The 21,659-nt window shown below is 41.8% G+C and overlaps 1 protein-coding gene across 3 annotated transcripts in view; it reads left to right on the top strand.

Moving 5' to 3' along the window:
* The window catches only part of SLC38A4 (solute carrier family 38 member 4), a 216,149-nt gene extending 195,065 nt beyond the window's left edge, over nt 1–21,084 (top strand). For all 3 annotated transcript variants that reach the window (XM_085653322.1, XM_085653321.1, XM_085653323.1), the window contains exons 14-16: nt 6,741–6,885; nt 9,736–9,833; nt 18,814–21,084. In XM_085653322.1, the coding sequence (XP_085509448.1) occupies nt 6,741–6,885; nt 9,736–9,833; nt 18,814–18,915 (345 nt within the window). In that variant the 3' untranslated portion in view covers nt 18,916–21,084. The remainder of the gene's footprint in view (nt 1–6,740; nt 6,886–9,735; nt 9,834–18,813) is intronic.
* The last annotated feature ends 575 nt before the right edge of the window (nt 21,085–21,659 follow it).

Genomic DNA, 21,659 nt, shown 5'->3' with positions numbered 1-21,659 from the left:
TATATACAAAAGAGTTACTCTCCTGGAGACTGGTTGTATAAGTAAAGGAAGGGGTTCTGTCACACTTTTTTCCAAAACACTCCTCACTTTCATTCGAGGTAGTGTCCTCACACTCTACTGCCTAGATTTTCTATATTTGCTAAAAACTTCCTCACATGACAGTCACTGTATCTCCATACCCCCTATACATATAGGGATGTATACTTAGTACCATGTTAGAGAAAGGTTACATCAATCTGTATGTAAACCTGAAAAAATTATTATGTGAAAAAAGGAAAAGATGGCACCTCATGTGCACACCACCAAAGGAGCTTACTGATTGGTACTCACCAGCTATGCCCACTTTTCTCATGATTGGTAACCATCTTAAAATTGAAATAGGTAGCACAATTACCAACTTTATTATTCACGTGTGCACCTATTCAAACTAAAAATTGGCTGCATAATTACAAACCTTTAGGCCGACATGTTTCATTGCCAATCTTGATTCAAGGCAATTTTGTCAGGGCTGATGGGTCTTTAATCACCAATCAGGGACACTAGTATTGTTCCACACAGTGACATGTAGGGGTCCAAGTCGCTCGTACCAGCCCTCCACTTCATCACAGAGAGGTAAACTCCAAACGTGAGTCCCTCATGCAGGCAAGTACGCTACTGTCGTACAAAATCGCCTCCTTACACCAAAGCGTGTTTTCTCATTCCTCGCTCATGGAAATGCGCTCCGGTGTAAGGAGGCGATTGTGGTTCGGGTTGCTTTGTTCGCCCTAAGTTGGCAGGGTATGCCCAGATGTGGGTCCCTTCCTCACTTAGCCACTGGATTCAAGATAGCCTGGCTGATGAGGGTTATGAACCCGAAACCGGTCCCAGGATGCTTGTGTCCGGTCCAGGGAAGACATGGCTTGGCAGTTCGGGCTGGACTGTACCCATGAGGCACAGGGTCAGACTGATTTGCATATGGCCATGTCTGAACGGGGGTGGCAGAGTGAGCTAAAGAATGATTATGGATTAAACCCAGATCAGTTGACTGGGGGTGAGTGCTTGCAATGTTCAACTCTCCGTCCATCATCCCCTTTGGTTTCGCTTTGTTCGCCCTAAGTTGGCAGGGTATGCCCAGACGTAGGTCCCTTGTTCACTTTGCCACTGGATTCAAGATAGCCTGGCTGATGAGGGTTATGAACCCGAAACTGGTCCCATGATGCTTGTTTCCGGTCCAGGGAAGACATGGTTTGGCAGTTCGGGCTGGACTGTTCCCATGAGGCACAGGGTCAGACTGATTTGCATATGGCCATGTCTGAACTGGGATGGCAGAGTGAGCTAAAGAATGATTATGGATTAAACTCAGATCAGTTGACTGGGGGTGAGTGCTTGCAATGTTCAACTCTCCGTCCATCATCCCCTTTGGTTTTGCTTTGTTCGCCCTAAGTTGGCAGGGTGTGCCCAGACGTAGGTCCCTTGCTCACTTTGCCACTGGATTCAAGATAGCCTGGCTGATGAGGGTTATGAACACAAAACCGGTCCCAGGATGCTTGTTTCCGGTCCAGGGAAGACATGGTTTGGCAGTTCGGGCTGAACTGTTCCCATGAGGCACAGGGTCAGACTGATTTGCATATGGCCATGTCTGAACTGGGGTGGCGGAGTGATCTAAAGAATCATGATGGATTAAACCCAGATCAGTTGACAGGGGGTGAGTGCTTGCAATGTTCAACACTCTGTCAATCATCCCCTTTGGTTATGCCTTAATGTACAGAGCAGCAGGAAACAGAGTATTCCTTCTTCTTTCATCAATGTTCCACAGACTTCACAATGGGCCGCAGAAAAAGGACTGCCAATACATTGATTATATACCATTTAGTGTAGTGGCAATCCTTCTATTTCAGCAAACAACAATAGAAATAAAAGAAAGAGTCTTGCATGCCTCATGAACTCTGTGCGTGCTGCTCAACAACCAGGCAGGCTGTACAGTTGTCAGGTGAGTGGCTGACAGAGGTGGCAAGAGGTTTCGGATGGTAATGATGCAGCAGGTAAGGCCTGGTTCTTTGGCTTGCAGTGCCTCTTCAGAAACATGTTAAGGACCAGCATTTTTTTTGTTTTTTACCAATTAAGCTCTGGAACTTGAAAGTGGTTCATAGAAAACCAATTTCTGTTCTCAATAGATTTCATTATGTTTATTAATAGTACCTCCACACAGAAAATCTCAAATTGGAGGTACCTCCTTCTCTGGAGAGGCAACTACACCCTGGAATTCAGTGCCTGCCGGAATGAGAAGTATCGACACCAATCTTAAATTTCAAAAGACACTAAAGTCTTGGCTGTTCCCTTCACTATAAATGCTAATCACTTACACTGATACATATGTATTTAAACTGCAATGTGGGTATGCCTGGCCACGTCCTTTCTCACACTCTCTGCAGCACTTCATGCATATGTGTTGTGACATATACCTCTCCATAATTGGAGTATGTAATGCACCTCAACCAGCTTACTGCATATAGGCCATTCTTCACATTTCAAGACACAAACCTCTGACTGAAAGGATACCCAGGAGAGGATGAGAGGCGGAGCACTTTGCGGCGCTGTACAAAATCTGCAATACAATATTTGCCATGAATGGTGCAAGCACAATTACACATCAAACCTAAAAACCACAGGCCGTTTGGGTTTGAACGAGAATTAACCAGATTGCATCAGCGTTACTTAAGCTCATATAAATTACTTTCTCTGGGTATAGAGGGATTAGTATACTGCAAACTGGAATGTTTCTCGACAGGCTGCTTAATCTGAATCCCAGGAAGGACTGATGAAGATGGGAGACTAACCCATAGGCCTGTTATTTTGAAAAGCCAATATGCTGGGCCACTCACTGTTCATCACTCAGCTTTTATGACTGACTTTGACTCCGCACTACTGGCTTTTCAGCCTTACTGCCCTTTTGTGAAATTACCCATTTGTCCTTCACAGCGGTGCGTAACTGGGTTTGGCAGGTATAGGTTGTAGTGCCACTATTGGCAACACACCCCACCCACTTAACCACAGAGCATACATACATAAATAAATACACAACACAACTTTTGTTTGGGAAAAATATTGCTGCAGGTTTATTCCATACAAAAGTATGCAATATGGTGGGTTATCTTACGGGCGATCCAAGGGCAGGCAGCTGTAACCAACCTATGCTGTCCTGCCCGCCTAATGAGCCAAGCACTGTGGAGAACCCAATCAGTGCTACACCTTATGGGGTGATCCTCCTACCCGATCACGTGACACGTTGGTCCTTATTACTCATGCCCCTTTCAGGGCGGAGCGTAGCAAGGCAAGGCTCAAGTTCTTCAGGCCCACAACTGCCCGAAGGACTAACGGGGCGCCGACTTCGGGCGTAAATTAACAATGATACTGTAAGAATCTAATATTCCCAGTTGCAAGTATTGCCGCAGCCCCCTTTTGCGGGCAGCTGGGACCACACTGCCTCACCGCACGTTATCTCCTACCTCATGCAACTCCATTATGCCCTTGTGTGTCCCTGAAAAGCACCTGGCAGGCTACTATCAGATGAACTGGGTGTAAGTGACAATAAGAAAGTGTGTCCCCTTGTACTTGCCATGAATCCCTTATTTCTTACAGAAATTACACCTGCTCTGTGGGAAAGGGAGGTCTAACCTTAACCACAGCTATATTACCCTTCATGCTAATGTGGGCTCCAACCTTCTGCAAGCTGTAATTGCCATCCTTCTAGCACTGTATGTGCCTGAAAACCTGTGTCCCCAATATATGGGACAGCAGCCCACTTGTTAGGTGACCACTCCCACAACCCACCTGTCTACTTTGGCTATCAAGGCGAGATGTTTTATGCTTAACTGAAGCAACCCGTAATCTGCCCATGGAGTAGAGTGGACATATTTGTTGAGGTTGACCCGACATTTGGTAATTTTGCCTGCTCAGTTCCCACTGTGGTGGAAACCCCCTAGGCTTTCGGGGTTTGTGTTTCTGTCTGATTTAATCCAGTGTGCTCTGTTTGCAATACAGTGCCTAACATTCAGGATTGACTAAGACCTTGTTTACCCCCATACTAGATTATTCCCAAATGTGGGGGTTCACACTGCCCACCCTGTGCAGCCCCAGCAGTGGAAAATTACCTGCTCCATTACATTTTTAACTTTCTTGAATACTGGCGTGCCAACTGTTCTTTTTACATAGTAGCCTTTTGTGCTTGACACCTTATTTCCCCAATTATCGGGACAGCAGCACACCATGTTGGCAGGCAGCGTCCCCACCCAGCCTGGCTATTATAGCTATCCAGGCAGAGTATTTGAGCTTAACTGAAGCAACATGTCACCTACCCTCGGTTCTGGAGTGCACTTACTTTGCCCCGTTGACCAGACAATTGCACAGACCTCTTTGCTTGCTAAACCTTGGTGAACACATTAATGGTGTCAATCTGGTTTGAAAGAATATGTGTATTGTGTCCACTACTGGAAACACCTCACCCTTTCGTGGAGAGACAACTTACGCAGCTCACCAGGCTTGCTTAACTGCTGTCCGATCACAGATGCACAGTACCTGCTATCCAGCTGTGACCCTAGATGCTTAAACCAGCAAGCGTGTCGGAATCCAAGATTCCCAGTTTCATGTTTAGCTGCAGCCCACCTTCGTCTTTCAGCATAATTCCTTATCTCATCTGCCTCAACAAAAGCACACCCAGTGGCAGGGCTGGTCAGCCAATACTGTCCCCTTGCCTTCTTTATTGCTTTTTAGCAGTGTAGCCTGTTAAAAAACCCTGCAGGTTACCGTAACTCGATGCCACTAGTACTTCTTTTCTGCCCAGATAGATGTCCCATACCATCGATCAGACTAGTGCCACACCCCGCGGGTGCAGGCCCAAGTCCAGTATGCAGACACTGGGGAAGCAGCACCCTCGAAACACACTCCACACTAAGCCTGCTACAACCACATCCCATCCTGCACTCTACCCGAAACAATGAACTTGCCGACAACCCCACAAGGGTGCAACTAGCGGCAGTGCAACTAGCGGCAGTGCAACTAGCCCACAACTGCACCCAAAACCCTCGAGGCCATGCCAGTTCTCTGCCCTAAGTGGCCCCCCTTCCGAGACAGGTAGGGCTCACAGAAACCAGCACGATACCCAACGTGAGGCCCCCACTCTGCCGCTCCCCTGTTTCCCGATCACTACTGGAGACTGAACAACCGGCCCCAGAGGCCCAAACTCACCAGGCAATGAGCGCCATCTCGGACCCGGGAACGCAACGAGACACGACGGGGTGTCTGGCACAAAGAGTACGCCAGAATGGCCAGGGGAGGCCTAAATACCCTCCCCACTTCCTCAGCGCGCCAGAAATGACGTGCCTAGCGCACCTCGGGTAAAGGGGGGACTCCTCCCTGAGTCCCGGCCTTAGAGGGGGGTGGGGTAATGCTCAATGGCACTAAAGGGGCCGCCCTTTTAGGGTGGCACCCTGCGTGGGCCACGAGCAGCCGCATTTCTTCAGTTTTTTCTCAAAAGCAATAATTCCCAAGACGGGATAAGCAAAGTACATATCTGCTTTTATGCTGGGAGGGGTAAAAAGATCGCACCAATGCGTTATTGCTTTAACACTCGCCTAAGTGCAACTCCTCCAGCCTGGGGGCTGCTTAAGCCATTCACTGTCTGACAGCCAGAGTGCATCTCTTGAGCGGAACCTAGTTACCGCCGACCTTTTACCTACTTCCTGCACTGGCGTAAGGAACCTTGAGGGGGCCTCCCTGCAAGGCATGTGGAGGGGCCCCCTCCGGGCTCAATAAGGAGCTCTGCAGCCAGAGTGCTGTGCTGAGGGGGCCCCCTGGAGCTTGGCCCCCCCCACACTGTGGGGGCTGCGGGGGCCTGTGATACACTCCTGACTTCCTGTGCATCTCTCGAATGAGGGCAGGCAGAGTGTGATGTCACCGCTCCCGAAAGCAGGGAGATTCACCCCTGAAACAAGAACGTCATACTTATTGGCGACTGGTGAATTTTCAAAATTGTGTAGCGTAAATACACAGTGGAAATTGCACTGAGCAGTTGAGCGGTGAGTGGAATTGTTCCCTTGATAGTTTATCAATAGGGAATATATAAACTGTTGAAAAGAATAGAGGCAAATGGGTCATTTTACAGCAAATTCTCCAAGGAAATAAAAGTTTAAAAGCCAAGTTGCAAAGAATTAAAACATACATGCCAGCATTTCAGAACAGGAAAATAGGAAATTTTGAAAAACAATCGGGGGAATGTGGTTCCATCATTGACTTTTATTGAAAGAGCGGCAATTTCAGCCTGGTGTGTATGGTTATAGTAGCCCGGTTACATAATTTCATATACATCTCCCTCCCTTTTCAGGTATGTGACTTCAAATTTGCTTTTTAGCCAAAAATGCTTCTTAAATGTACCAAAAATACATAGATTATTACAAATGGAAAATCAAATAATAGATCCCCCCCCCAACAAAAAATCAACATAAAATCCATATTCGTAAAAAAACATAGGTCAAACTCCTTTCAATTGCACTGTAGTCGGTGTGAGGAGGGGCCCGTGATAAAGCATGCCACCCTAGCCCATGCAATATATGTATATATATATATATAATGGAACGTGCTACCAGAGTGACAGAGCAATCTATCTCTCTAGATATATGTATTAATAATATGTGTGAATTGATAAGCAACATCTACAAAAAAAAAAAATTAATATCTCACGTTTTTTTTATTTTTTTTATTCACAGATTCGAACATCAGTAACTGCCATGCTGTTTCCTGGCAGACAATTTAACTGGATCAGGCACATTTTAATAGCAGCAATTATCCTAGCTTTTAACAACCTTCTCGTAATATTTGTGCCAACAATTAAGGACATATTTGGTTTCATAGGTAAGATGACCAAAAACAAATTCAAGTCACTTTAAATTCACAACGCAAACAATTCCAAAGTAAATGTATTTCTGGCTTCTCAGGGTGAAACTCTGAAGTTGTTCATGTTGCAGAAAAATACATTATTTAGTAGTTGTGTTTATAGTAGTTTCCACTTAGAATTGAAGGAGATCTATTGGGGCGTAATGGTATCTTTCACACAGATGTATAATTTCGTTCACTGTGACAGTCAAGTCTGCTTGTGCTGAGATGATGTCATATGCAGTGGGGCATTGTTAGGCAGGATGTGACGTTCTAGCCAGTGAAACTACATCCTGCGACTTGCATTTCCATTTTACCTATTATAAGTATAGGTTGTATTGTCCCTCCATAAAAGAGATGTTGCATAAAAGTCTGAGATAATTTGGAACGATTACACCTGGCTTCCTGGAATCCATGGAGTGCTTATCCCCTGAAAACAGTCTAATTTGAAGCAAAGGTTGCAGCCGGAAAGTACATAGGGAACAGGACCTCTTAATATCTGAATGTAAACTGGCATTCTAAAGCTAATGTACAGTGACAAATTATAAAGACAGAGTCGAAGATAACGTGTTTGCTGTGTTGATGTCATTATAAACATGTTTTCCACTATTTCTCCTTAAAGTCCGGTTTTGACGCTGTAAATTTATATATTTATTTATTTTCAGAGCTTTATATAGCGCGAACTTAGTATTTGACATTTTATTTAGCTTTAAAACTAACTGTTACTTAAATACGAAAATCTCTCAAAAGAGAAAGGGGTAAAGGTATTCCACCCGTCTGTCTATTTCCTGACCCCTCAGTACTTTCCACATTAGTGAGCTGTCTCTATTTGAAGCCCTTGGAGAGAGGCTGTACTAACGTGTACTGAAACATATGAAGGTCTCCTAAGGCTAAGGTTCAAACATCTCATAGAATATCCCCTCCCTTCTTCTTAAAGAAGTTATTACAATGTACTACTGATCAGCTGGCTATGAGTCGATTTCAGTGGGGACTGACATGAACTAGTCCAGTTGGTGGTCACCCCCTTTCAGGATCTTCGTCTCAATTCTCACCCCACAGGCCTCTGGCATTGCCCTGCTTCACTGCAGTAGTATCAGAACAAGGTCAATACAGACTTTTATATTTTTACACGAGGACACGTTTTATCCTGTATGTTTAAAGGAATGCCACGGTATACATATTTGGGTCTTGACATGTGGAGTATAACCCTCCACTCAATGTCTACACTAAACGTCTCTCCTCAACTTCAGCACAGCCTTTCTTTCCATACTCTGGCTGCCCATTACTTCTGCGCCACTTCTAAGTGGCTCATCCAGTCGCTGCCTGTGCTGCTCTTTCCCCACTCAGTAACCGGGCAGCAATACTCACTCACTCGCTTCACACTCAGTTACCGAGCAGCGGTACTCCTTCACTCACTGCAGCAGTACTCCCACACTCCTCACTCAGTAACCGGACAGCGGTTCTCCCTTACTCGCTCCTCACTCAGTAACCGTACAGTAATTCTCCCTGATTCGCTCCCTGGCCAGTAACTGTGCAGTGGTACTCCCTCACTCGCCCCCCAGTCAGTAACCATGCAGTGGTACTCCCCCACTTGCTCCTCACTCAGTAACCATGCAGCTTTACTCTCTCACTCGCTTCACAGTCAGTAACCTTGCAGTAGTACTTCTTCACTCACTCCATGGGCCATAACCGTGCAGCATACTCGCTCACTCGCTCCTGAGTAAATGAGTAAATAAGCGTGAAGCGGTACTCCCCCACTCGCTCCCCGGTGACTAACCATGCATTTGTACTCCCTCACTCACTCGCCGGTCAGTAACCATGCAGTGTACTCTCTCACTCACTCCCCATGCAATCACTGTGCAGCGTACTCCCTCACTCACTCCCCATCAGTAACCATGCAGTAGTACTCCCTCATTCACTCCCTGGTCAGTAACCGTGCAGCGGTACTCACTTCCTAGTCAGTAACTGTGCAGCCCATCATTCACTCCCCGGCCAGTAACCATTCAGTAGTACTCCCTCACTTGCTCCCCGTCAGTCACTGTGCAGTAGTACTCTCACACTCACTCCCCGTCAGTAACCATGCAGAAGTGCTCCCTCATTCGCTCCCCCTTCAGTAACCATACAGTAGTACTCCCTCATTTCCTCCCTGGTTAGTAACCCTGCTGCGGTACTCGCTCCCTAGTCAGTAACTGTGCAGCAATATTCCCTCACTCCCTCACCGCTCAGTAAGGGTGCAGTGTACTCCTTTACTTGCTTTCTGCAATGTCTCCCCACACTTATGTATTCACTCTCTGTACAGTTTCTCCCTCACTCTCTTCACCTCACTGTGCGAAGAACTTCTGCCACCATCTCTTTGACCTCTGCTCTCCTCCCACTTATTGCACAGTGCTTGTCACTCACTCAGTGTTTGCCTTTTGCTTACATGTGAATTGTCTGCACAGTGATATCATGCACTCCTTAATTCATCTCCCCTCACCCTGTGAACAGTGTTTCTAACACTCTCACTGCGTGCACAGTACATCTGCTGCACTTCCTCCTGCTCACCATCTGAAAATCACTTCTACGTTACTTCCTGATGTTCAATGCAAAAAATGTCATGAAAATGGCCGCGGCATTCATGAACTGTCTGAAAGAGAATCCATGGCTGTTCACTCTAGCCCAGGGGCATCCAAATACTGCTGTGTTACCTTTACAGAAGTGCAAATCATTGTGTGGGGGATCATTGTGTGGGTGTAAGGTATTAATGTGCTTCTTTTTGAGAAATCAGCAAGTTAAATTCCCTGTGTACTTCATTATTCTTGTTAACTTAGCGAGACGTCTGTTTTCCAGGTGCATCAGCAGCCACCATGTTAATTTTCATTCTCCCTGCTGCTTTCTACCTTCGAATAGTGAAGAAAGAACCTTTTAAGTCTCCTCAGAAAATCGGGGTAAGCATAATTACTGCAGTTAAAACGTTGTTAAAAAATTATGTACACATCCATCCGGCCTCTCATGGCTTAGATTTACTGAAGGACGAGACGAGATATTAGACAGAGTGTGCCTGGGCAATCCAAAATCACAGTAACCGTGCAAGCCACTCTCACTGAAAGCACACACGTAATGGCATAAGCAGACACAAAAAGCCACAAGTCCCAATTCTGCATGGGAACATTAAGCTTAGGGACTTTTAGACTATCAATGTCACGGTATGCATTTGGTCATGCAATATCACTGAAGTGAATACAAATGCACTTCTACCATGGTGCCCTGCGTTTGCTTGGATTTTTTTCCAGGAACCTGCATTTTTTACTTTTCTTTATTAAGGGAAAAATGTAAAGCTGTCTCTTGCGTCTTTCACTCGGCTGTCAATCCACGTGAAAGAAATTAAAGTTCTCATGTAAGATGAGATTTTCTTTTTTTGTTGTATATGTTTATTAAGAAGTACATGTCAGTTTATAAACAATACATTAAAAAAAGGAAGGAGTTTTAACAAATCAAATTATGGCCACACAATAAATTACTATGAAATGTTAACTTCTCAAATTTCTAAATACAAAAAAAGATAATACAGATATCAAAAGATACAATATCTGCGGTACTCATAAAACCTGAAAAGGAAGAAATAGGAAAGGTGGACTAGGAGATTACATAGATAGAATACAATATGTAGTAAACAATATATTTGAAATATATTATAGATAGTTGTAAGATAGTCGCGATAATATCATACAAATATAATATTTCAAGTGGAGTTATTCCCACTAACGCCTCAATTTTCAATAGGTGAACAGTAAGTCCTAATTCAAATAACAGTGTTACTGGCTAAAGCATCAACAGTCCTAATAATAACATCAACAGTGTGAATATAAATAATGATGGTAATGAATTAATAAGAAAATAAAAAAGGAAGTGATTCCCTTATTGTAGTTCCTAATCAGCAGACAAATCTGAAATATTACCAGAAATATTACCAGGAATAGAAAATGTATTAGCTAGAAAGGGGTTCCAAATTTTGATGAAAGTTCCAACATTGTCCTGCAATCTATAAATGAGTTTTTCATATGATGCTATTTTATACATTTCAATAAGCCATTCATCATGTGTAGGGCATTGGTGTGTTCTCCAATATCTTAATATACAAATTTCCCCTACTGTGAGTGCCATTGCTATCAATTGTCTTTTATGGTTTGTGAGATTTGGGAGATCAGTAACATCATGTAATAGAACACATTTTTCCGTTAAAGGCATGGACACTTGTATAGCTCTGTGTAGAGAGGAAGTTATGGAAGTCCAATATTCCTTCAAAATTGGACATCGGGAAAAAATGTGTAGTATATCGCAGTCCTCCTGTGGGCACCCCCAACAGGTGGATTGGCGTAGTAAACCTGCTGACTTGGGTTTTTGTGGTGACCAGTACCAGTTAGGAAGAATTTTGAAGAGGGTACATTTTATTCTGGCCTCTCTGATTCCCTTATCCATGTTCATAATAACACCCTCCCATTCCTCATCCGAATAAGCTACAGTAATTAACCCTTGCCATTTGACATGAAGTTGTGCTAGTAATGGGTATGAGTGTAATTTATGCACTATGAGATTATAAAATCCAGAGACTGCACCTTTGAATTTCCCCCCAATTTGTAAGTATTGTAACACTGGGAAATCCTCAACTATCCAAGGAAATGGTCCTAGTTTACGAAATAGGGCTTGTTTTAGTTGTAAGTATTGCCCGTCTTGGGAGGTAGGGTGTTGAAATTCTATCTGAAGCATTTCAAAGGTGTTAAGCTCACCTTCTAAAGTGAGAAAGTGATCCAACGTTAGAATACCTGCTCTTTCCCATTTATCCCAGGATATAGTCTGTTTAACTATTCTAATATCAGCGTTATGCCATATGGGGGCCTTTCCATGCAGTATTGGGTTACTCTTAAGGAGTTTGTGGGCATGTATCTAAATCTTAAGCATAGATTGAATAATAGGGTTGGAAGTTTGTAAAGCAGTTGATTTATGAGTGTTAAACATGTGCAAACCTGAAGTTGCCTGTACAGTTTGTCTTTCAATGAGAACCCATAGTGGGGAATCATCCTGTCTGGGCCAAAGATAAACCGATTGAGATAAATGGAGGGCTATATAGCAATGCGGTAAACTAAGACCCCCATATCGCCTGTGAGCAATCAATTTTGAGATTTTAAATCTAGCTCTCAGGGATCCCTAAATAAAGGTTTTAATACCTTTGTCAATATCTCTAATATTGATATTTTAACTGTCAAAGGCAACATACCCAAAACATAAGTGAAACAGGGCACTCATTATTTTCACTGTCTGTACTCTTCCCCAAAAAGTCAAGCTAAGATGAGACCATTTTTCATACTCTGACTTCGTTTTGGCAATAAGTGGATCTAAGTTGTCTTGAATCATGCGTTCTAAACCTGTGTTGATATAAATACCTAAATACTTCAGGCGGTCCACTTTCCATTGAAAAATATGAGATTTTCAAAAACAAACACTTCTGATAGAAACAAACCCAATTCCTGCCCTTAGATGACAATGTACATTTAAATTTCCCTGATTAAAACTTTCCACTCTAACAGGTCCTGATTTTAATATTTCCTTTAAAATTATTCTTCATTTCAATATTTACACTATCACCCTATATTTGCACTAAGTGTTACAGCTCACTCGCATTGAATCTTGCACTTATTGCAATGTAGACATTACATGATGTCCTGGTTTCAATTTGTTCACCAATGCACCTTCTGACATCAATGCTTCCATTAATTGCACTGCTCCTGAATTCCTACTCTGCCTCTAGCTTGGGCTCATTTGTATGCTAATTTCTCAAAGACCTCTCGCTTTTTATTATTTTCCATTCTCCATAGAATTTATTATATTACTTTTCTATTGTATAACTCTTTATTTCATGCATCATGTTCTGTAACTTTGAAAAAAGGGTGAAATATTGATAAAAAAGAAATTAAGTGAAATTAAAAAAACAATATCAATGTAGTCCTTACTGTGCTACCTGGCTTAGGGGCATACCGTAGCCAACCAGAAACCCCATTTCTAACAGCTACTTTAACTAAACAAGACACTGAATTCAGAATCTTTGCAACACTTCATCTAATTGCAATGCATGAAATAAATGTAGCTATCAATGTGTGTGTGTTGTTTTACTAAATCTAGGGGCATATCACAAGCCCATTGCGCCACCGGAGCGTTATTTCTTTTTACACTCCGGTGGCGTAGTGTGTTGGCCCATATTTACAAGGCCATGCAAAGCCACCCTGCGTGGCTTTGCATGGCCTTGTAAATATAGCACCATGTTTCACATTCAACCCTTCTATCCACTAACCCCAGCCCTGATTGACATGCAATCCTTCGACTAAGCGCAGTCACTATTTCAATAGGTTGACTGAGAACAGCCTTGATTTAAATGGCACCACAAAATCCAGCCTTGATTGACATGTTACCACTTACAGGGTCATGACTCCACCCTTCCACCTTGTTCAACCTGTTTACAGTGGCTTCAGTAAAATAAACCCTTCCAATAAGGATTTCACTTATATAGCTTTGTGTTTGGCACACCTAACCCCGTTTGCAAAGTTTCCGATTTCAATCTTTCTAGCTGCAAATCTTCACATTGCTCTATCCTACACCACAATTCAAGTCACACCTAGACAGAAAGATCGTAGGGTAAGAAATATCTTACATGTTTATTGCAATCTGAACAATCGCCATTCATGGGGGAGTCCAGCACACAATGTTCTTGCTGGGCAACACCGTAGTTTCAGTACTAGCAGCTGACAGATACCTCAAGTTTATGACCAGCTTTCATTTAATGAACTCTGATTTCTCCTCACCTTGGCTCATTCTGCATAGGGTTTATCTAATGCCATTACTTGCTACCATACAAAGCTGCAGTGCTGTAGCATCATCCTCATCATAAATAACTGATGTCATTTTAACTTCCTATTTCGTATGAATTTATCAAACCCGATGGATCAAAGCTAAGTGGTTCCCGTTAGATCACAAGATATAAAGCTGTGATCCACAGAGCTGCCGATAAGGGCACTTTTGAGGCAAATATCCCCTCAACCCAACAGGGGTCTCTAGAAAGGGTCAGAGATTCACTGCCACCCTCGCTGCATACTGGCTATTATTGCTGTGCGGGACGGTGGAGATCCTGCTAGGGTCTAAATGACCCTCTAATTATCTAAAATGTCTGAAATCTTATATTCTTTATGCCAAAATTCAAGAAGTCCCACGCAGGGACGCATCTTGGGACCAAAGTTGTGGAATTCCTCACCATGCAAGGAATAGAACAATAACAGAAAGGTAACATAGCATACCATAATATGAATCATGAGTCAAGGCATGAGATTAGATGGGCCTCACTAAACAAAAATTTCTGGTAACTGAACAATGATCCCTGCATTATAGACATCTTGTTTGTTTCCTTCCTGGGGTGCATGGGAATACTGCCACACACAGAATTTAATTTCACAGCCTGAGCCAAATGGCATATATATTCACAGTTGTAAAGCACTTTAAACTTATGAACTATGAGCATATTTCCAAATCTTAAAGTGTTCATGCCACATACATGGTGTTCAGTCACCAATTATTAACAAAAATGAAATAAAAGATAATTTAAAGGTTACACAAGAAATGCTGACAAATGGAATTCAGTGTCACACTCTAAATATTAATGGTCATTTACTATAAAAGTTGTCATCATAGAGGAGATTGTGGTAGCAGATTGTGATGCAGATGGAGAAGTTCCATTATATAAAATAAGCTGACTGAGCTCGTCCGAGCAGTAAAACAAGACCCCCAACTTCAGTTATACTGCTGTGCCAAGCATTATTTTTCAACCTCTGCCTTCTTTCAGTATGTGTGCTGAATGGGTCTCCAATTGTGTCCTCAGTCGGCAGTCCCACTGGCCTCTGAGGGCTCGGTAGCTTCCACACATATTTTGACTAGGCTTATAAAGGTTATTAGACTAAATTGATTGATTGGGATTAATACCTGGCAGTTGTGGGTCTTGCAGGGTTTTTATACAATGTGCAGATGACTTGGTCTTTCTTCTGAATATAATACAAGAGAAGAATCATCCAATACACATATTGCAGCTGTAATTGAGGATTTAGGGCACTGAGAAATAGAGCCTTCTCAATTAGCATGACAGTACAGAAGCATCAGATCATGGCACACTAGTCCCAACTGGTGGCTTAAAAATGGCTGTAAATCAAAATTACCAATGACGATCCCTTAGTACCCTTTTTGTAGGGGTGGGCGTATTAGACAGCATCCAAGATGGTAAAGGTGTTGCCCATTAAGTGTGCAGTCAGATTTGCAGATACAGCATAATCGCTATGTATGCGAACATCTGCCTCATGGATGGAGATTCCTTTGTAACACCCTCATCCAAGCAGCCAATTTAATTCAGCAAACCTTGTTAGGCAATAGGTCTGAAAATGTAAGAATACTTGTGTCACATTTTCAGGGTCAACGTGTTGAGGTTACATTCACTCTCAAACATTGGACTAGGGTTATCTAAATGGCAATGTTCAATCTACTTGGCACAAGCCTTATCTTCTAATTCACTGATAAATTTGCAGAACCTTTGAGCTGCTCTCTCCAGCACTAGTTGCAAAATACTAACTACTGACTTACCTACATAAGCAATGTTGCTTACAAGAATTTAAAGTGGCAAACAAGTAGGTGTAAAATATGTATTTTATAAATGAAGATAAAAAGAGCATACCCTCCCCAAAGGAGTCATTTTCTCAGAAATTTGGGAAGGTAAGAATGAGTCAGGGTAGTGTCACAATGCATGAGCCCCTACTCCCTGCAATTCACAATTGGTGCTAAATCCAATGACAATAACTAATGATTGATTCGGAAAATCGGCACAATCAGGCATGTACATAAATTCTACCAGCACCCACACTGACAGGCCACACATCACATCCCACTCTATTTCACTTTGGACTCCTTCTAGCCACTGATTCCACAAAATGCCACTGCCATAATATCCTCTTTAAAACTACCCCAGCAACAAAGATATCCTGCCTGACTTACTTATTAGAACTGCCATCTTTGAACCTTGGATAATGATATTCAAAATCTTCAATGCATCACTCAGCCTAAGCACTTCAATTTACTACCAAACAAATGCCAATTCTACCTAGTCCTTGATTCAAGATCAAATTAGCAACCCATTAACCAATTGCAATTCAAAGAAACAATCCTCCAAAAAGCAGTTGCTATCCATCTTCAAAAACCCCATCATTGGCATACTCTAATCCATGCATACAGTCATATTTCCAACCACAGTAGAGCAGTGAGGTTGCCACCATCATGGTAGGGATAATGTTCTTGAAATTAATGCCAACAATGCTCCTGCCCCTAGATGCATCATGATCTAGTGACACCTTTTAACACCATTGAACATGATTATCTTATATAGACTCCTAAATCATAAACAGCCCTCAAGAACAATTTAACTTTAATGCTAAAATAGATTAGTAAATTGGAATATTCAAATGCTTGTCTTCACCTGAAGAAACATTGTACATAGGAGAAGATACACCTGGATAAAAAGTGTAAATTTAATTTAAAATACAAGATATGACATTTACATACCATATAATGGTTTTATATATTCAGTGCATTTTGTACAAAAGTGGTTGATAGGATTGACGTAAGCGAAATTGTAAAATCTACACTCCCTCAAATTCTATGACCTGATGCTTTCAAGTAAGAAATGGAAAGAACCTAAGAACTTGTAGACACAGTGAAACATATTTGTAAAGACGTTGGGGTCAAATAAAAATCCAGTTTATAAATAACTGTATGAAGCAATTAGTAGATGTTCAGCCAATAAAAATTAAAAACCTTGCATTTGCAAAGCTAGCTCTTTAACAAGGCTACATTTACAGTGCAAAATTGTGCATTGTGAGTCACGTTGAACATTACAAGTCACGGAGTCCATCTTACAAAACTAAAGAAACACATGGGAAAGGGTGTGGCAAGTGACTTTGTTGATTCTTTAACTCATGCGTGGGGCAGTTGGTTATCCCTTGCAAAATGTAAGCTGTCTCCGTTGGACAAATTCTACTGTGCAGTACCACAACTTCTATCAAGGGAAGCATGGGATGGCCCCCTTCTACCTTTGCATCCTTCCCCTGGTATCCATTTCAACTTGCACTCCTCATTTTAGTATTGTACCCATTGTGAGTTTAAGAGAAAGGCATTTCAGTGTAGGTCTACTGAGTAAGTATAAATGGAGACAGAGGTCTGCTGTCCCTTGCAGCTTTTAATACCTATCTTTGCTGCTGTGTGCTCTACAATTTGCAGCCCAGGCACATCTCAATTAACATGCATAAGGTGAGATTTGTCCAGCCCTTGTGATCTGCACCTGTTTAGTACATTGGCGCATAGCAAACAGCTGGGTCTGTACTATTCTGCACAAATATGGCGTAGTGCCATCATTATGCCCAACAGTATGGTGAAATAAAAAGTATTTTACAAAAAAATATTTGAAATTCGTTTTAGATGCCTATGATTGTTATCACATTGTATTAAGTACTGATTATGCAAGGACGGGTTTGCTTTCTTAGCAGGTTTCTTTGTGCTTGTTTGGAGGTCCTTCCCCTTTTGCTCATCCTCTCCATTAGCATAGGTGTTGTTGAAAAAAAATCACTTTAGCTTAAAAGCTATGTTAAAGGTAATAGGTATATTTGTTGAGTGTTAAATTTCATTGAGCCAGTTGTGCACATTATTTAGATGCCTGATTCACCGAGTTACCTGTTCTTTGTGAGAAGCTAGTCACCCAGCCTAGTGCTGCACCTTCCCCCTCCCACCCCTGATTAATGTGCCCGAGTCTGGATTATTAGCAGCACGCCTTTCATTGTCTGCTGGTTATGTAAATCTGAGGTTAAAATCCACGCAGCAAGACTTGATGGCCCATTATGAGTATCTCCATATCTTCAGGGTGGTCCATTTCAAGCCCTGTGAAAAGGGTAGAAATAAATACAGTCCACTATTGCATTATGGAGGAGCAGACCACCAGTGGGGCAGTCCATTTACACGTGTGACTCTCACTGTCACATGTGCCTAGTCCAGACTGAAGTGATAACAAAGTTAGTTATAGCAATACATAAGATCTGTGTGTGATTTGCAAATGAGCAATGAACATCCATTGAATATGTACCAATTCAATAGAATATGTATGAGAGTGTTAAGATTTAGTAGGTGACTAATGCAGGCAGACAACATGACAACAATAGTTAAATAGGTGAGTATTCAGATCTTTACTAAATGGAAGCAAAGTAGTCAATCTTCATTGATTCATTTTTGCATACAAGTTTTGAATTATATAATTCAATCACTTCTCCTCTAAGCTTATTCAATCTACGTTAGATCTCCATCTTCTATCAATCATCCCGCTCCCTCAGATTGACAAACAAATCATTACTTGCCACTACTAAGACCAGAGCAATCACTTATGGAGACAAGGTTTTTCTACAGCAGTTGCCAAACTGTATCACTCTTTCTGTTTGAGTTTGTGGGCAGAAACAGATCTAATCTGTTTTAGACGCCAGCTGTAACCTGGCTTTTTAATAATGATCTTCCTACATTTTTCCCTGACCACTGTTAAGATTAAGGTTGTGTCCTTCTACAGTGCCAAGAAATATCTGTGTATGAGCACTCCGCAAATAAATTGTAACATAACAAAACATGCACACAAATACACACCAACTTTGTTTCTTAATTCTCAGAGTGTGGTAATGCAATAGAAACATGGAACCAATTATTCCTACAATTTTTGCTTTGAATCCTTTGTTTCTCGGTTATATAAATAAATCTGGGCTCAGACTCCTTTTTCAAGTGTTCCCTGACTGTACTTGTTTCGTTTCTCTCCTGTAGGCTCTGGTGTTTCTCATTGTTGGTGTCATCTTCATGATCGGGAGCATGTCTCTCATTATCATCGACTGGGTGCATAACTCCGCATCCTCCAAGCACCACTAACACATGGCCCTCATCAACACCCACTTCCTATCTAGCGGAAATGGCAAAGATGTCTTTCTTCAAAGGCTGCAATGAAACCAGGAAAAGTATGGTATTCTGACCCGACGCGCGAGAATACAAAGACTGACCTGAAAGCCGCTCGTCACCCAAAATGCGTACAAGACTGAAACATCATACCTTACTGAAGATTGCTGCTCATGGATTGGGAACCTGAGCTGGACAGTTATATTGACAGGTTTCCAAAATAAAAGTAATGTATGCTGTGCCAGGGTATTCAAAAGCAGGAGAGGAATGGAATGAAGGTGGAAGATGTACATAATCATCAAAAAACCCTTTTTTTCATTGGAACATTGAATATTACTGTAACAAAAATGAGTGGCCAAAATTTTTCAGACTATGGAATATGGGATCAGCTTGAGATATATGCTATATTCATTGGGAGCTGTATAGGCGAAGATGTAGTACTTGTTTGAATTATTTAAAGTGCAAAAACTAGAGACAGTGTTTAGACTGGCTGATCATTGTGATCTCTGTCACAGAGACCGTGAATGCACAATATAAACTTTATTTAGACTACAATTCAGTAAACCAACACATTTTATATGGTAATATTATTGGTGCTGGGTTGACAATTTTGTGTAAGTATAGCCTTGAATAGTGACACTAAACAAGCTCCCTCATATGCAACTGGTCTTCCAAAAGTAGCTCACACAATTACGCAGGTGCATGGAAATACACATCCCAGTATTCTTTGATACATTTTGAGTTCAGTGCAAGGAACTGTAGTTTGCTATATATTTATGTAGGTAACGTTTATCCATAGTGATCAGTTTTTTAACGTATGGTACCTTCTTTTAGATTTTTATATATGTATATCTATATATGTGGTTGTGTATGCATTGATTTGTTCTCATAGGTATAGGCTTTTTAAGATTCTGAAGAAATGTTGAGTTAGTGAGATTCAACAACAGACATATAACTTGTCTAGTATGAATGCTTACATTAACACTTATGGAGCCATCATCACATCAGACAGGTTGCGTTGGTGTTTCGTCAGTGCGCCAAACTATATATTAGGCTTCTGGTGAACCACTCATTAACTTTCAGTAGTATATGCCAAGCCATGTTTTACACCCTAAAACACTATATGTCACATTAGTAAGTCTGTTACCTTCTCATGTGGATAAGCACTTTCTTAGATTTACAATTAATCAATATCCTTCAGTACACTTGTAGTGGAACAGCTATGTGAATACTGACGGTCAACTGCAGTGTGTTTTGGACTTCATGGTGTGTTCAGAACCCTGAAAAAGAACCACTCAACATAAAGGCAGCCTCTCATTCTGACACGCATCTTAGTGGAACCAAGCAGAGCTGTGGTTTCATACACTAACTATGTGCCTAGACCATAAGCTCACTCAAGGGCACGTTGCTAGCGATGTGGTCTTTGAGCTTCACACATACGATTGAGAAATACCTCAAAGATGGTCCATACCAGACCGAGATACTGTTCCTCCTGTTCGGAGAGACTCTGTGCGAAAGCACACTTACTGCAAACATTATACACAGTCCAAAGCCAGCCCCTTGTTATTAGCTTGAATAGTTTGATACTAGAAGAAGCTCTCTTTTTTCTAAACCTGGCTTTGTACTGCACACTAAGGAAAAATATTTGGCTGCATCTGCCTCTTAAACATTCATTGTTTACCACGCATGCCATTTTAAAAATGATCAATCCTGAGTGAAACCTTTCAAATGTTCTTGATATTTAAAACTTAGAAATATATAAATGGTCAGGTGATTGAGATACAGGACTCAAATGTGGTGATATAGTCCCACCACCGACTCTCTTGTTCCAATCTCGTTGACTGCATGATGGTATTAGTTACTAGTTAGTATTAATATTACTTATGACTTTGCAAAAACGAATGAATGTGTATGCAGTTTTCGTGAGTGTATGTGACCACACAACTTTTAAAAGAAAACAAATACTATTTCTCTTCTTTAAGGCAGGCCCAGCGGGTGCATTAAAAGGCTCACAGTAGATTTCAAGTATCTGGTAGCACAGGAGGTTTTTTCTAGATCACTTTTCATATGGTGTAGCACTATGATATGTCTTTTTATTACAAATAAATTGTACAATTATGTATAATAAATTAACTTTTTAAAAGACATCTGTCCCTTCCTTTATGTTTCATTGAATGATTTCATTCCAGGTGACTGGAGCATTTTTGCCTCATTAGCAGGGTATGTAAGCTGCAAATGTTCTATAAGGGTTCGGTGGACAACACTGTGCGAGATTCAATGTTTGTGTAATCAATCAGAAGTCGTCAGTTTCTCCAGTGGCGGCCCGTGCAGCTAAGTGCGGTGAGGCGGTTGTTGGAACTGAAAAACGACAGAATAGGGAAAATAAAATAAATAAAACCACTTACCTTGCGCTCACTACATCACCGAGTCGGTGATGCAGCAAATTCAAGGTAAGTGGGTTTATTTATTGATTTGTTTTATTTTTCCTATTCTTTCATCTGTCCCTTCCACCGCCAGCCCCTACCACGCTTACCTGCATGGGCCGTGACTGAGTCTCTCATAAAAAATGTATGTGGTTCTTGAAGAGCAGGCGCAGGAAAGCCGAAGCAGTATTCCCAATCCACGAAAGGCCTGAAAGTCTTTTCATAGAACAGGTCTTTCCATCAAAGTAACCATAAAAAGGTAAGGAAATCTTTTTTGATTTCCCAACTCTGCAAAAT

Source organism: Triturus cristatus, chromosome 4_1 (genome assembly GCF_964204655.1).
Source record: "Triturus cristatus chromosome 4_1, aTriCri1.1, whole genome shotgun sequence".
In the NCBI taxonomy this organism is placed as follows: Eukaryota; Metazoa; Chordata; class Amphibia; order Caudata; family Salamandridae; genus Triturus; species Triturus cristatus.
Note: the sequence above shows the minus strand (reverse complement) of the source record. Positions and strands in the feature narration are given on the sequence as shown.